Source organism: Borostomias antarcticus, assembly GCF_949987555.1.
Source record: "Borostomias antarcticus genome assembly, chromosome: 2".
In the NCBI taxonomy this organism is placed as follows: domain Eukaryota; kingdom Metazoa; phylum Chordata; class Actinopteri; order Stomiiformes; family Stomiidae; genus Borostomias; species Borostomias antarcticus.
This window is the reverse complement of record NC_140235.1, coordinates 10,870,247-10,885,094: the sequence shown is the minus strand read 5'-3', so window position 1 is coordinate 10,885,094 and position 14,848 is coordinate 10,870,247. Positions and strand designations below refer to the sequence as shown.

General features: G+C 42.0%; 2 protein-coding genes across 2 annotated transcripts; one reads left to right on the top strand and one right to left on the bottom strand.

The window, feature by feature from the left end:
* Positions 1–318: 318 nt before the first annotated feature.
* Positions 319–5,634, top strand: gpr137ba (G protein-coupled receptor 137Ba; the record flags this gene model as incomplete). Its single annotated transcript, XM_084452051.1, has 7 exons — positions 319–678; positions 2,643–2,692; positions 2,830–3,052; positions 3,541–3,690; positions 3,971–4,099; positions 4,787–4,908; positions 5,097–5,634. The coding sequence occupies 7 exons, from the start codon at positions 319–321 to the stop codon at positions 5,206–5,208; spliced, it is 1,146 nt and encodes a 381-aa protein (XP_084308177.1). The 3' UTR covers positions 5,209–5,634.
* Positions 5,635–6,214: 580 nt separating this feature from the next.
* On the bottom strand, positions 6,215–6,970 carry LOC311321295 (serum amyloid P-component-like; the record flags this gene model as incomplete). The annotated part of the gene is made up of 2 exons (XM_084453244.1): positions 6,215–6,822; positions 6,943–6,970. 2 exons carry the CDS (start codon positions 6,968–6,970, stop codon positions 6,215–6,217), a joined length of 636 nt encoding a protein of 211 aa, XP_084309370.1.
* Positions 6,971–14,848: the final 7,878 nt, after the last annotated feature.

The following is a 14,848-nucleotide window of genomic DNA, read 5'->3' as shown; positions in this document are numbered from 1 at the left end:
CTCTGGCACACAGCGCACTGCGGCAGGAAGCCAGCCTTGTTTTCCTTTTTACCCCGTTCCCCTCCTCTGTTTCGTTCTCCCCTACACTCCTGACACCTCCCCCCCCCCCCCACCCTCTATTCTCTCTCCTATCTCTGTCGTTCCTCCTGCTCTGTCGGGTGTGAGAGCAGTGTATGTGTGCAGCGCTGTAGCCCAGGCGCGCAGAGAGTGAGGCAGACAGGCAGGCAGTGCGAGGGGAGGAGGGCCAGCCGGTACGGAGCACCAGGAGAGGGAGGCTCCCCCCCCGGCTCTGCTTCCTTCTCTCTCCGAGAGCCAGCCATGGAGTCCCCGGTGAGGGGCGAGCCCCTGCCCCCCCCCACCCTCAGCCCGGCCGTGCCACCCTACGTCAAGCTGGGCCTGACGGTGGTCTACACCATCTTCTACTGCGTGCTCTTCGTCTTCGTCTACGCCCAGCTGTGGCTGGTCCTGCGCTACCGACACAAGCGCTTCAGCTACCAGACGGCGTTCCTGTTCCTGTGCCTGCTGTGGGCCGCCCTGAGAGCCGTCCTCTTCTCCTTCTACTTCAGAAACTTTGTGACGGCCAACACGCTGGGTCCCTTCCCCTTCTGGCTGCTCTACTGCTTCCCTGTCTGCCTGCAGTTCTTCACCCTCTGCCTCATGAACCTCTACTTCGCACAGGTGAGTGGAACCAGGGGTGCAATGGTGACTCAAGAAGTGAGTATACTCTGACTAAAGAAGTGGGTATACTCTGACTAAAGAAGTGTGTATACTCTGACTAAAGAAGTGTGTATACTCTGACTACAGAAGTCTGTATACTCTGACTACAGAAGTCTGTATACTCTGACTAAAGAAGTGTGTATACTCTGACTAAAGAAGTGGGCATACTCTGACTAAAGAAGTGGGTATACTCTGACTCAAGAAGTGGGTATACTCTGACTACAGAAGTGGGCATACTCTGACTAAAGAAGTGTGTATACTCTGACTAAAGAAGTGGGTATACTCTGACTATAGAAGTGTGTATACTCTGACTAAAGAAGTGGGTATACTCTGACTAAAGAAGTGTGTATACTCTGACTAAAGAAGTGGGTATACTCTGACTAAAGAAGTGGGTATATTCTGACTAAAGAAGTGAGTATACTCTGACTAAAGAAGTGGGTATACTCTGACTAAAGAAGTGGGTATACTCTGACTAAAGAAGTGGGTATATTCTGACTAAAGAAGTGGGTATACTCTGACTAAAGAAGTGGGTATACTCTGACTAAAGAAGTGGGTGTATTCTGTTCTGACTAAAGAAGTGTGTATACTCTGACTAAAGAAGTGGGTATACTCTGACTAAAGAAGTGTGTATACTCTGACTAAAGAAGTAGGTATATTCTGACTAAAGAAGTGTGTATACTCTGACTAAAGAAGTGTGTATACTCTGACTAAAGAAGTGTGTATACTCTGACTAAAGAAGTGGGTATATTCTGAGTAAAGAAGTGTGTATACTCTGACTAAAGAAGTGGGTATATTCTGAGTAAAGAAGTGGGTATACTCTGACTAAAGAAGTGGGTATATTCTGACTAAAGAAGTGGGTATATTCTGACTAAAGAAGTGGGTATACTCTGACTAAAGAAGTGGGTACTGTATATTCTGACTAAAGAAGTGGGTATACTCTGACTAAAGAAGTGGGTATACTCTGACTAAAGAAGTGTGTATACTCTGACTAAAGAAGTGGGTGTATTCTGTTCTGACTAAAGAAGTGGGTATATTCTGACAAAAAAGTGGGTATACTCTGACTAAAGAAGTAGGTATATTCTGACTAAAGAAGTGGGTATGCTGTTGGTCCATGGATAAAGAAGTGGGTGTACTTCATATACCCTCCACCACATCACTGCTTACTGCCTTTATGACTGTCTGGCGTACTGGGTTTACATTCAACATGCTTGGATCTGTATCTGTATCCTGCTGAATACAATTAGTAAGGTCACCCGAGGGTAGGGGGGGGGGCGTCTGTAAAAATCTCCTATCCAAAAGACAGAATCTGAAGACAGCTGTGAAGCATAGACCCCTCCTATACGCCAGCGGCCGCCGATGCCAGCCTGCACAGGCACAGGCTTGAGGTCAGTCAGGCCAGAGTGGAGACCACCGTGTCACCGAATGCCAAAGGCCACCATTTGGTTTGTCTGTGACCATTTGTCATGCTAGTCCGAAATAGACACTTAAAGCTGGCAACTGACAACGAGAACTGTGTCCAGCATGCCTTGGATATACTGAATCTGGTGACACTTTTCATCGAGTTGCTCTTTGCATTGCGTAACACTATAATTTATACTGTATCAAAATGTTATCCCATAGTAATATATTGATATATGTATTACATGTTCATGAATTTGAGCCGTTTTGGTCACTATAAATGTTTTGATTTGAGTATAACAGTGGGGCAAAGCGCTGCATCTGGCACCTTGATGTCAAGCAACTGTGAACCCACACCGCTATTTTGAATCTAGAGGTTCCTGTTTCAAAGGAATGGCAGGTCCCTTCCTCACTGTGGGAAAGAAGAAGTGAAAGAGCTTTCTACATAGATGTGACACAGCATTATGTCTGGGGGGGGGGGAGGGGGGCTTTTATCCACCATTGACTGATTCTGTGATTTTCAACAGGTTGTATTCAAGGCAAAGTCTAAATATGCACCAGAGCTTCTCAAGTACAGGTAAGAAATCACTCATCAGAAAAAAACATGACAAGTCAAATAAATAAATAAATTAAGGTCTAAGGGAAGAGAACAAATTCCAGTCTAAAGTCCCATTCTGTCTAAACAGGTGTTTTTTCTCACTTCCTGTTTCTCAGGTTACCCCTGTACCTGGTCTTCCTGTTCATCAGTGTGGTGTTCCTGGTGGTGAACCTGACATGTGCTCTGCTGGTGAGGGTCACCTCGGCCGAGGCCCAGACCATCGTCCTGGTCAGGGTAGCCATCAACGACTCTCTCTTTGTCCTGTCTGCCGTCTCGCTCTCACTGTGCCTCTATAAGATCGCCAAGATGTCCCTGGCCAACATCTACCTTGAGTCTAAGGTGAGAGACACAATGACAAAGCTCAGAATAAAGTAGGCTTATGGGGTGAAAAGCAGTAATTTGAATAAAAGCTGTGTGAGGTAAAAGACTTAATATCAAAAGACAAAATATTTAATTATAAAACCAACCAACCATCCATAAAAGCTGCTACTATAAATGAGTAGTATCGACTGATTTGCATGCAATTGTAATGACTCTCGATGGAATCTAATGAAATCCATAATGTATAAAATGGACTGCAAAGTGTAGGTTGTTGAATTTACTGTGAGGGTGCACGTATCACTTGATTGTCGCCGCTGGTTTGAAGCTTGCTCATGATGAGAGTGGCCATTACTTAGCAACGTAGTGTGCACCTGGGTGCTTGTTGTTTATTTCTGGTTTGAGCTCATGGCACTAACCAGAATATGTAGGGAGATGCATGGGATGAAAAGTATGTTGTTGACAGGCTACGTCTGTAGCTGATGATCAGGTGTGTGTGTTGGACTCAGGGTACGTCGGTGTGTCAGGTGACCGCTATTGGAGCTACGGTCATCCTCCTCTACACGTCGCGGGCCTGCTACAACCTGGTGGTGCTGGCTCTCTCCAACATCAAGAGCCTGAACTCCTTTGATTATGACTGGTACAACGTCTCAGACCAGGTAATACACCAATTTTAACTGGTGCAACGTCTCAGACCAGGTGACCAAAGGACAGATACTAACATTTTGAATTGTATTTAATTTATTTGTATTTGTTGTGCTTTTCCAGGCACTCAAACTCCATCAGTATCTAAAATCCCTCCCATTCATATATGTCATGACTTCGATCACCAACCCCTAACCTGAAATACCGGTGATTTTCAGCAACAGAGGAACTGATACCCTGCCGGCATGTGTCCTGCGTATGGTAGCCCAAGCATGATTTGGGTTTTGTTCTCAGGCGGACTTGCAGTCGACCCTGGGCGATGCAGGCTACATCGTGTTCGGGGTGATCCTGTTTGTGTGGGAGCTGCTGCCCACCTCTCTGGTGGTGTTCTTCTTCCGAGTCCGAAGGCCCGCACTGGACAGGGTGAGGAGAAGTTGTTGAGCCGCGTCGTAAAAGTTCACCTGCTACCTGTACCATCACGCCAATATGTTTATGTCACTACAAGTCTGATGTGTTATATAAACTAGTGCACAGTGCCCGTGGAGCCATCGTGGTCTAATGATAAAATTATCTATCTATCTACAACTGACATTTTGGCTCCTGAGCCCAAGTGAATGGTTGGCTTTGTTTGGGCGGCTCTGTGGCACCCCCGTCTGGTCGAAGCCGACAGGGGCCATTCGGTGCAATAGGGGCTCTCCCCCCAGTCCAAATCCTGTGTCTCTAGCGCCCCACACACGAGGAGCTGGCTTTGCTCAAAGTTTTGTATGGTTCTGTGAGCACGCACATGCGTGCGAGCGGGACATGTTTGGTAGTGCTGTTCATTACGCCAAGACCTTACTGCCAGTCCAAATCGGGTGTCTCTGTACCCTCCCCACATTGAGATATGGCCATTTCAATCTCGTAGCGTGAGAGACCTCTACTGGCCAAGTGATGAAATGCATGTGGACAGTCGCCAGTCCTCCTTTTCTGCCATTACACAATTTAGTAGAGATTATAGTATAGATATAGATTATTGTATAGATGTTTCTGTCAGAATATGAGCTGAGTTGTAATGATATTGTGGTACCACCAAAGCGTAACCCGAGTCTGTGTGTCTCTGCTGTGGTGCAGAGTGGCTTGGGGATCCCGGGGCATGTCTTCTCATCCAGGGCCTATTTCTTTGACAACCCTCGGCGTTACGACAGCGACGACGACCTGGCGTGGAGCATCATCCCGCAGAACATTCAGGCCGGGTACGTCAGGTCAAACTCACCCTGTGACCCTTCTCCACGACCTCCCCTTGTTGATCAATGAAGTATCTATTTACATTCCTATCTATCGTGCTAAGGTCAAATCACACTCTTTAACTACACAAACTATAGACATGATATGTATATTTCAGGGACCAGGGGGTTATAATGACTGATATTTTGTGTCCCAGTGTGACCGTAGATGGCTATGACTGGGGGAGTCGGAGCAGCAGCCTGACTGCGTACACAGGAGGGGAGGAGCCCTACGTGGCTCCGCCTGCAGAGGAACTCAGCCCTTACTGAAACACGCCCCTATTGGGTCTCTGGCTTGTTTTGCACACACCTTCCAATGGTGACCTCAGATCTATTAGAGGTCGTCTAGTTGAGACACACTGGGTAGGTATTCCCCTGGACTTCTGTTTTCTACCCACTATTCTGTCTTATCTTAGTATCTTTTCTCATGGCCAGTATCTGTATGTTTGGATGATGGTCCACTTTGTGGACATGAATATCTTGCACACTCTTTGTACAAAACTATGAACTGAATTCACAATTTTATAAGTCACTTCACTGTATAGTTCATGTTATATGAAATAACGATTAATATATATTTCCAAATCTTTGTATGCAATATACTCATTCTCAATGTATCTTTTTCATATTGTCACATAGTTTCACAGGAAAAGAAATAGGAACATACAGTATATGTGTCAGATTTTGTAAAGGTATATTTCATTCAGACATTCCTTGAGGCAGGAAATGTGTATAGGAAAACTATCTTTCTTCATATATTATTTTTTCCTTTCATAATCACCTGGTGTGGTACTTCACACAAAAAGGTTCAATTAAAGAATAGTTTTAAGGATGTCCACTGTACTTTTGTACCTACCTGGCTAAAATAAATCTGATTCTGACACAAGTCCTACAAAGCAACAAGCCTGGACAACAAGCTACAAGCCTTATGTGTAATATTCCAGTACATTTCACAATTGTAAAGATGCCTTTGACTGCATCACAATAAGGGTACAGTTATTTTGCAGATAGCCCTTATAGAGAGTGCCGGTTAAGAACAGAGCAGCAGACACTTACACACAGCTGAAGCACCCTGTATAAACTGTTACAGTTGTGCCGTCTGTAGGTATTAAGATTACAGTTTATTAGGGAAACCAAACACATTATTTAGAAAATGCAATATTACCAGTTTGTGTTATTGTATTAACAGTAGCAAGTCTTTTACAAGCATCCAGTATCTCACATTCTACCCTGGGATTCTGAGACGAAAGTATCTGCTTTTCTTTACGTTTAAGTTTTAAAAGTTGTTATCCATAACTACAAATCCATGTCTAGTGAACTCTAGTTGCCACCAGTTTAGCACGTTTCCGGGCCTGGCTATTGTACCGTAATTGTAGCTTTGGATCTCCTGAGGAGATAGAACAGAGTCCCACATGAAGACGTCAGTGAGAGAGCCAACGAAAGACTGTGTAGCATCAAATCCTCCACCGTAAGAGTCCTGTTCCTGGCCAAGGACGATGCTGGAGACCCCTTCGAGAGATCCCCCAGGGCTGACGGACTTCCTGGCGCTGGGCTTGCCATCCAGCCATACCTGGGCAAGCCCAGTGCTCGAGTCCCACGTGGCACAAACAGAGTGCCACTGATTCAGCTCATCATTCAAACCCCAGAACCGGGCCGATCTACCATTGACATACACATAGAATTCAGCCTGTCTCGCACTATAAAGTAAAAAATTGTTGTCCATGGATGGGCTGGCTACAGAGAAAAGAGCGTAGGTTCTGCGTATATCTGTGAAGTAACGGAGACACACGGTTGTGGTAAAGATGGTCCTAGATGTCATGGAGCTGATCCTCACATGAGCGCTGTTGGACTCCACAGGGAAGGTGAACACTCTCCCATGGAGATCTACGACCAGACAGAAGACAGATACAGCAACACACTATTTTAGCATTTGTCGGCCATTTTGACAGTAAACTGATGTTAGTATTTGCGTTTAAGCCAGGTCCAGATGCAAGCCGTTCTTACCTCCACTCTCTGCCGAACAGAAGGCCATCAGAGTAACCAAGAAAACAAGTTTCTCCATTCTTTCCTCTTTGTTTTTTTGACTAGTTTATCTCTGCCCTCTGGTATTTATAGCATAGAATCCTCTATGTAGTGAAAGTGAATGATCATGAATCATTAACCTACAGTAAATCAAATAATGTTTTGTTCTTTTATTTATTATCTGGTTTGCGAGACAAGGTCAATGAGTGCAATAAATTCGGACTCACCTACTGTAGAGGAATACAGCAAATACACTGCTTTAAAACCCTAAACCCTGAAGTGCAAAGTATAATGTAGATACTCATGTTCCATCAAGTCCCATATTGATAAGGTGCACGGGAATCAAAACACGACTTCCTGTAACTGATCATTCATACCAGTACACCAAGGAGGAAGTGGAGACAATAGCTGAAATAATTAAGGTGATAACATATCAGAAGGTTGTTAGAGAGAACGGTTGCTTGTAAAAATAAATAAATAAAATAACACACAACAGAGGAGAAATGTTTTCCATGTGAGGGCCATAACGGACTGTCTAAATACAGGGCTTATCTGTTTGGAGGTACGAAGCAGGTGATCTATGGTAGACATCAACAGAGGGAAGAACAAAGTACTACACAGTAAAGTAGAATGGCGCTCAGGGAGCACAGACCTCTGCCTGTGATGCATGTCATCAGAATTGTTGAATGCATATGTGGAGTGTACTTTTTTTTAGTTCAGCAGTTCTACATGGTCAACTTGAAAATGCATGTTGCAGATCAAATATTGATCACCTTGATGAAGCTGAATCAATCAATCAATCAATCAAAGCTTTATTTATATAGCGCATTTCATACCCAGAGGCAACACAATGCGCTTTACAGAGAACAAGGGAGGTGGGCAGACATCCCAACCCTACATATTCCAGAGGGAAGCAAAAAAACAGTAATCACCCGGGGGCCAGATAAGTGAGCTGTAAAAATCTGTTGCAATGTGAGGCCTAGCTGATCACGTCACTGTTCTGGGTCTAAAATGACCCACCTTAAGAAATGGGTAAAATGAACCACTGCAGTATATGAATGGGTAAAATGACCCGCTATAGGAAGTGAATGGGTAAAATCACCCGCTATAGGAAATTAATGGGTAAAATCACCCGCTATAGGAAATTAATGGGTCACCTGGGTTCTGGGTCTAAAATTACCCACCTAATCATAGGCCGAATTTGACCAGTCTGTCTTATATTAACACAAACTATAAATCACCTAATGTATTGTGACCTTCCAATTACAAAATCTCACCCCACTTAAAAAAAAACTAACTATGAGGCTTCCAACTATGAAATGAGTTTTTTCTTTTCAGCGGATACAGTACGTTCATGAAATATGGATTGCTGGCTAACATTAGTTTATACAAGCTACTATGTTTCTTATTGCTACAGCAGCTCATGAAAAGGCTATAGCTAATGTTAGCTAGCTAGTAACGTGAGTCAGTTTGGTGAAGTATACCTGTAGGCTATGTGCCCTTCTGGTCTGTGAGATGAGAAATGCCTTATCTCGCCGCAGGACTCCCTTGAATGGATATAACAATTGTGCATTTCATGAGAAAATCATGACAAATATACAAAAAGACACGCACAATCCATTGTACCTAGGTTGGGTGCTGAAAACAAACTCTTGTAAGCAAGGGCATAGTAGGTAGGTAGGCGTAGGCCTCAACATTGGTAGGGACAATATAATAGTGTATCCTGAAGGTAGATACTTAATAGTTCAATGTGTTATGTATGGAGAAAAATATACATTAATATATATATATACCGCCAGTTGGTAACCTGCAGTTTCTTAATAACTTGCAGACTACACTTGACTCAGTTGAAACAGGTACCATAATACTTGGAGGTGATTTAAACAATGCATTTAGTAAACTAGACAGAAGCAAGACGACAACTAAATTAAAAAATCCACCAAAAATATTAGTCCAATTCCTAAAAAATAATTTAATAGACAGCTGGCGGTTACTATTCCCAAGTGAGAGAGATTATTCCTTTTTTTCTCATTCATAGAAAAGTAACTCAAGACCGGACTATATTTTCATTTCCAAGACCGTTTTAAATGAATTATTATCAGCAAAGATACATGAGATTATTATTATTATTATCAGATCATAGCCCAGTCAGCTGTAAATTAACTACAAAAAACAGATACAATACAAAAATGTGGAGAATGAACAGAGCACTGTTAAATGACCCTGAATTCGTAAAATATATATATATATATTTTTTTTTTTACTACTTTCTAAAAACCAATGTAGAAAATGATGACCCTGATAAACCATCAATAAATGTGTTATGGGATGCTTTCAAATACTATATTAGAGGTATCATGATTGGATATTCATCTCGTAAAAAAAAAAAAAGAATTAGGAAAACTGATAGCAATAAAAGAAAGGACATTAGCAGAAAAGGAGGCAAAAAATAAGAGATAAAGAAAAGATAAAGAAAAAAATAGGTTGGGTCTCGAAAAGGCCAAATTAGAACTGGAAGCTCTATTGACAGAAAGAGCAAACAATTATAAATGTAACGCAAACAAAGCATACTACATTACAGCGAATAAACCAGGGAAACAATCGGCTGCTTTAAAAAAAAAAATGTAATCAAATAAACCTGTAATAACTTTAAAATACAAAAATACAGGAGCTCTGATATTTAATAATAATAAAATAAATAATGAATTTAAGCTATTTTATGTGAACTTATATAAATCTGAAACAAACTATTCAAATGTAGAAACAATGACATATCTAGAGAAGGTAGGATTAAAACATCTCTCACCTCAAGAAATAGAAAACCTTAAGAAGGATATAACAATGCAGGAGATTAAAGAATCAATCCAAAGTTTTCCAAATAAAAAAGCTCCAGGAATGGACGGACTACCTATAGAATTCTATGTGACCTTCTGGGAGTCAATTTCATTTTTTTTTTTGCCAAACTATTCAATCAATTAATGCAAATAAAACTACCAAAATCTATGAATCAATCTTTAATAACAGTAATTTTAAAAGCAGGAAAAAAGGGGGTTAGTCCAGCTGACTATATACCAATAAGCCTAAGCAATTATGATAATAAAATACTAGCTAAAATAATCAGTAATAGAATGGTCAAAATACTCCCCACATATTATACACTCAAACAGGCTTTGTAAAAAATAGAAATCTAAAAACTAATATAAGGAACTGTGTTAGCCTAATACAATATGCAAAAAAGGAACATCAAAATGGCAGTTCTAGCGGTCGATGCAGAAAAAGCATTTGACCGTGTGGAATGGAACTTTATGTTTAAAATTTTAGAACAATTACATAGATACCGATAGAAACTATAGACTATAGAGTTATATAAAAAACCACAAGCTAATATTCACACAAACGGAATGTTGCCTGAAGCTTTTGAGCTTAAGAGAGGAACTAAACAAGGATGTCCCTTATCCCCAATATTATTTGCCATATTTATTGAACCACTTGCATTAATGATTAGACAGGATAAGGAAATTACTGGAGTAAATATAAATGCAAGGAGTACAAATTAAAACTCTTTGCTGATGACTTAGTACTATATTTAACTGAGTATAATATATCCATACCAAACTTACTTAATTTAATATCAGACTTTTCAGTATTATCTGGATATAAGATGAATGTAGAAAAAACTGAAATAATGCCCATAAATAAAATTATAAAGGAAATGCCAGACTCGCTTAGACAGTTAAAATGGACAAAAAAAGGTTTCAAATATTTTGGGTGCAACATAAGATCATGTAAAAATTTACTTTATCAGGACAATTTGGGAAAAACCTCAAAAGACATTATGGATGATCTACTTAAATGGAAAAATGTTCCTTTAAACCTTACAAGGCAGATAAATGGTAAATGGTAAATGGACTACATGTATATAGCGTGTCTCCTATTGCACCAATCTGCTTATTCAAAATTCAAATTAAATTAAATCTAACCAAAACTATTTTTTAACTAGATATATGCTGCACAGTACATTCCAACTTTATCATGTAGCCTACTGGTTCCTAGTAAAGCCCTGTGGAAGTGGCGTTGGAAAAGTGCCAGATCTCACCACACCAAGCTAACTGAGAAGTCAACTCACGTGACTAACATACGCCAGTATTCGTTGAAATTCCCATTTTATTTGATAGGTAGACGTGGCGTAACATCAGGCACCACTGTTTGCTTTGCAAGTGTCCTGACGGCGGCGTAGCTCGCGTTTGTTTGTGTTTTTATGCGTGGCTGAAAGCCAGCGCAGCATGGAGAGCAAATGTCGGGTTGTCCCTCTCTCCCTTCCCAATTAATGCATCCCTATGTATTCCCTTGTTAACCTGCAGTTCTATGTTTCTACCACAAGAGGCAGTGGTCCCAGAACATCAAAACAAAAGATTATGACACCATTGATTGTCAAGAGCTCCTGTGGCCTAGTGGTTAAAGGTTAAGGACACTAAATATCATGTTTAGCCCTATTCCTGGCTTCCCTGGCATGTATCTGACTAGTACAGGTTAAAATATTTCTGTTTTGTGCAGTACAGAGTTCTGTGTCAATAACGTCAACGCGCGCACCCTGGCTCATTTCTAGCTATGGGCACACTCGAAAAACTCTAAAAAGTATGATATACGTGGATTTCAAGTTCAGGAATTACATGGTTTATGGTTACAAAGCTCTGAAGTCGTCCTGTAAACACCATAGGTCCTTTTGCCTCTGCATTTCAAAAGAACAGTAACTTGGAAACAGTACTAATTTCACCGAACATACAACAGCCATCCCTTCACGCTGTACCTCCACGAAATTCAGATTCGGATGAATTTCGTGGAGGTTTACAGCATGAAGGGCTGGCTGTTGTATATTCGGTGAAATTAGTACTGTCACTGTACTGTACAATCACCCTCACACAAGGGAAGAAAATGAAAATCAAAGGAACAATAACATGTTCTCAGAAAAATGTTATCTACCTGTGGTCTCGCATATGTAGGCAAAACAATAAGGCCCCTTAAGACCAGGATTGCGGAGCACAGAAACAACATAAGGACGAACGACCAACACAGTCCAGTGGCTGTGCACTTCGCAGAAGCACAACACAATGTCTCCTCTTTAAGGTACATAGGCATTGAGCACATCAAGACACCAAGAAGGGGAGGGAACATTGACATCTTATTACTCAGGAGGGAAAGTTTTTACATACATACACTACAAACCATGCATTCAAAAGGTCTGAACCAGGAGGATGAAATCAGACATGTCCTATGAAGGACAGGGTGCCGTCTTTAGCCATAGGCCCCTTCTGATGAGTAGCTTATATAGCAGATGTGTGTTTGTGTGTTTTGCTGATATGCTTTATATAGAGGCCTAATTTGTAAGAAGTGTGCAATTATGAGTGTAAAACTAGGTATTGTGTATTGGGTATGACAATTATTGCTCTAGGAAACCCAAACAAGATTTGTGATTCTTTACTACAAGAGTGGACCTTTGTGATGTTTTGATGTTGATGTGTATTTGATATTGTGATTTATAATGTTTTGTGTATATATATATATATATATGATGTGTTGTGTACAATATGGTTGTGTTGACATGTATAGCCTGTAGGCCTACCATAGACCACGTTCAAACGTACCTACAACAAGTAACCAATCAATGGTACAGTCAATCACCTGAGTAGCCCCACCTATAGGGGCCTGAGCCTATATATGTGACAGCAGTAATGTCTTTTTAAACTGACCTGATGAAGATCCGGAAGGATCTTTTAAACTACAGTCGGTGTGCGGGTTCTACCTACAACTTATGACTCATCTTTAACCCAGCACCCAATGCCGATGTGCGTTTTATATATCTCTCAACTTAGCCCGGAGAGCGCTCCACTGCCCCCGACCCAATATGACGTGAGGGGTCGGAGTCTCGCCACCACACCACGGACCCCACAACTCAGCCCTCGAGTGGGCTAGAGACACAGGGTCTTCACTGGTGGGGGCAGGTGGGTGGCCCAGAGAGAGGTACACTGTTCACGACCAGCTCTGACCCGAGGGGACGGAGTCTCACCATCACGCCACGGATCCCACAACTCAGCCTCTGAGTGGGCTAGAGACCCACGGTCTTCGCCAGTGGGTGCAAGGAGATTGCCCAGAGGTCACTGTACTGCGCTCAATCAGCTCTGACCCAAGCGGGCAGAGTCTCGCCACCATGCCACTATCCGTGCCATGAACTCCACAACTCAGCACGAGTGGGCTAGAGACGCACGGATTTCACCAGTGGGTGTATGGAGATTGCCCGGAAGTAACTGCACTACACCTGAACTGCTCTGACGCGAGGGGGCGGAGTCTCGCCACCACGCCACAGACCCCACGGCCAATGGGCCTAGGATATAGACAATTAACTACTGGTGGAATGGTGGTGGAGCATCCATCGAGGACCCGCTGTAGGTCCGCTAGCCTTGTGTTATCTGGGCTTATCCCTTACCTTTGTCCAGAAAGAGAAGTTGAACCAATTGCAGCAAAATAGCTAACGTTGCAGGAATCATCAGTGTAACTGCTTTAGTCACTGACCGCTACCATTAATGTTATGGAAGCTGCTGCTAGTTGTTGTGAGTTCATGAGCTAACTGGCTATCTCGCTCTTATTGTGCAGGATTAGCATTGGAAGCATTGGAACTGATGTGTCCAGGCGACAAGACCCATCTTAATTTATCAGACATCATTTAATGTCATTTCAATTCACCGTTATTTCAGTGGCATGACTAGCTTCCGTCCTACCAGTCCTGAAAAGAAACAAGCCAGCCACGCACATAAGCCAGGCTGGACCTGGCCTGGTTTTACATTGGTGTTTAAAGAAGTGGATATACTGTGGGTCCACGGATGAAGAAGTGGGTATACTCCATATACCATCCACTACACTGCCTTGGGTGTTGTGAAGGGAAAACCCAAGTAAACTCAGTTTACCCACCTCTTTAAAATGAGGCTGAGAGTTTACTCACCTGTTTTCGGATCAACTGTATAATCGTAGGAGGAACAAGGTGGGTAAATTCTCAACTCGACAGTTTACCCACCTCTGTATTTACCACTACACCCCTAACCACTGCCGATATGTCCAGACCTCACAGGGAAAGTCTCACCTTGCCTGTTTTCAAACACTGCCTACAGTACATGACTTCTGCACTCGACAAAAACCTGTTCAACTTCTCAGATCATTTTCAAATAAGTGCGTGGTCTAATAATGTTGAGTAAAATGTGTGTACAACCAAAAATATGACATGAATCGGTAACACTGGTAAAACAATATTGTGACACCTTTACGGCTTGTTAGTAATTACTAGGTAAATACATAGAAACATGATGTATTAATTTAGTCACTATTTCTTGTTTTATCTAAAGTACAGAGAAGAACGAGGTGCACAAAAGGTGTGATTTACAGTATTGGCTTATAATAATGTCCCTGTTCGAGGGCTTTAGGCCCAAAAACACTTGGTAATTTTATTTTATCTGGTATTATTGCTTAAATATGACAAATACCTACAGATAAATACTTCCTATGGCTATTCACTTAGTAATTACTATGTAAAAATAGTGGGTTATCCAATATTTCCCAAATAACTTTAAGGGTGCAAGTTTGACATCTCCTGTAGAGGGCAGCAAGAGACAAGAGACGACAAAGGTGACTATCCGTTCATTTACTCTCCCTAGCCCTAGAGGTGTGTCTGTGTGAACCACAGGGAAGGGGGGAGAGAGAGGGAGAGGGGAGGGGCAGGCAGGGACTCACTCTGGATGGAACAATGTGAATGTCAAAATAAAACCACAGAATAACTCAAAAAAAGAGATTTTATTTGCTTTTAATTCAGATTAATCTTCATGTAATGCAAAACTCGAGTGCA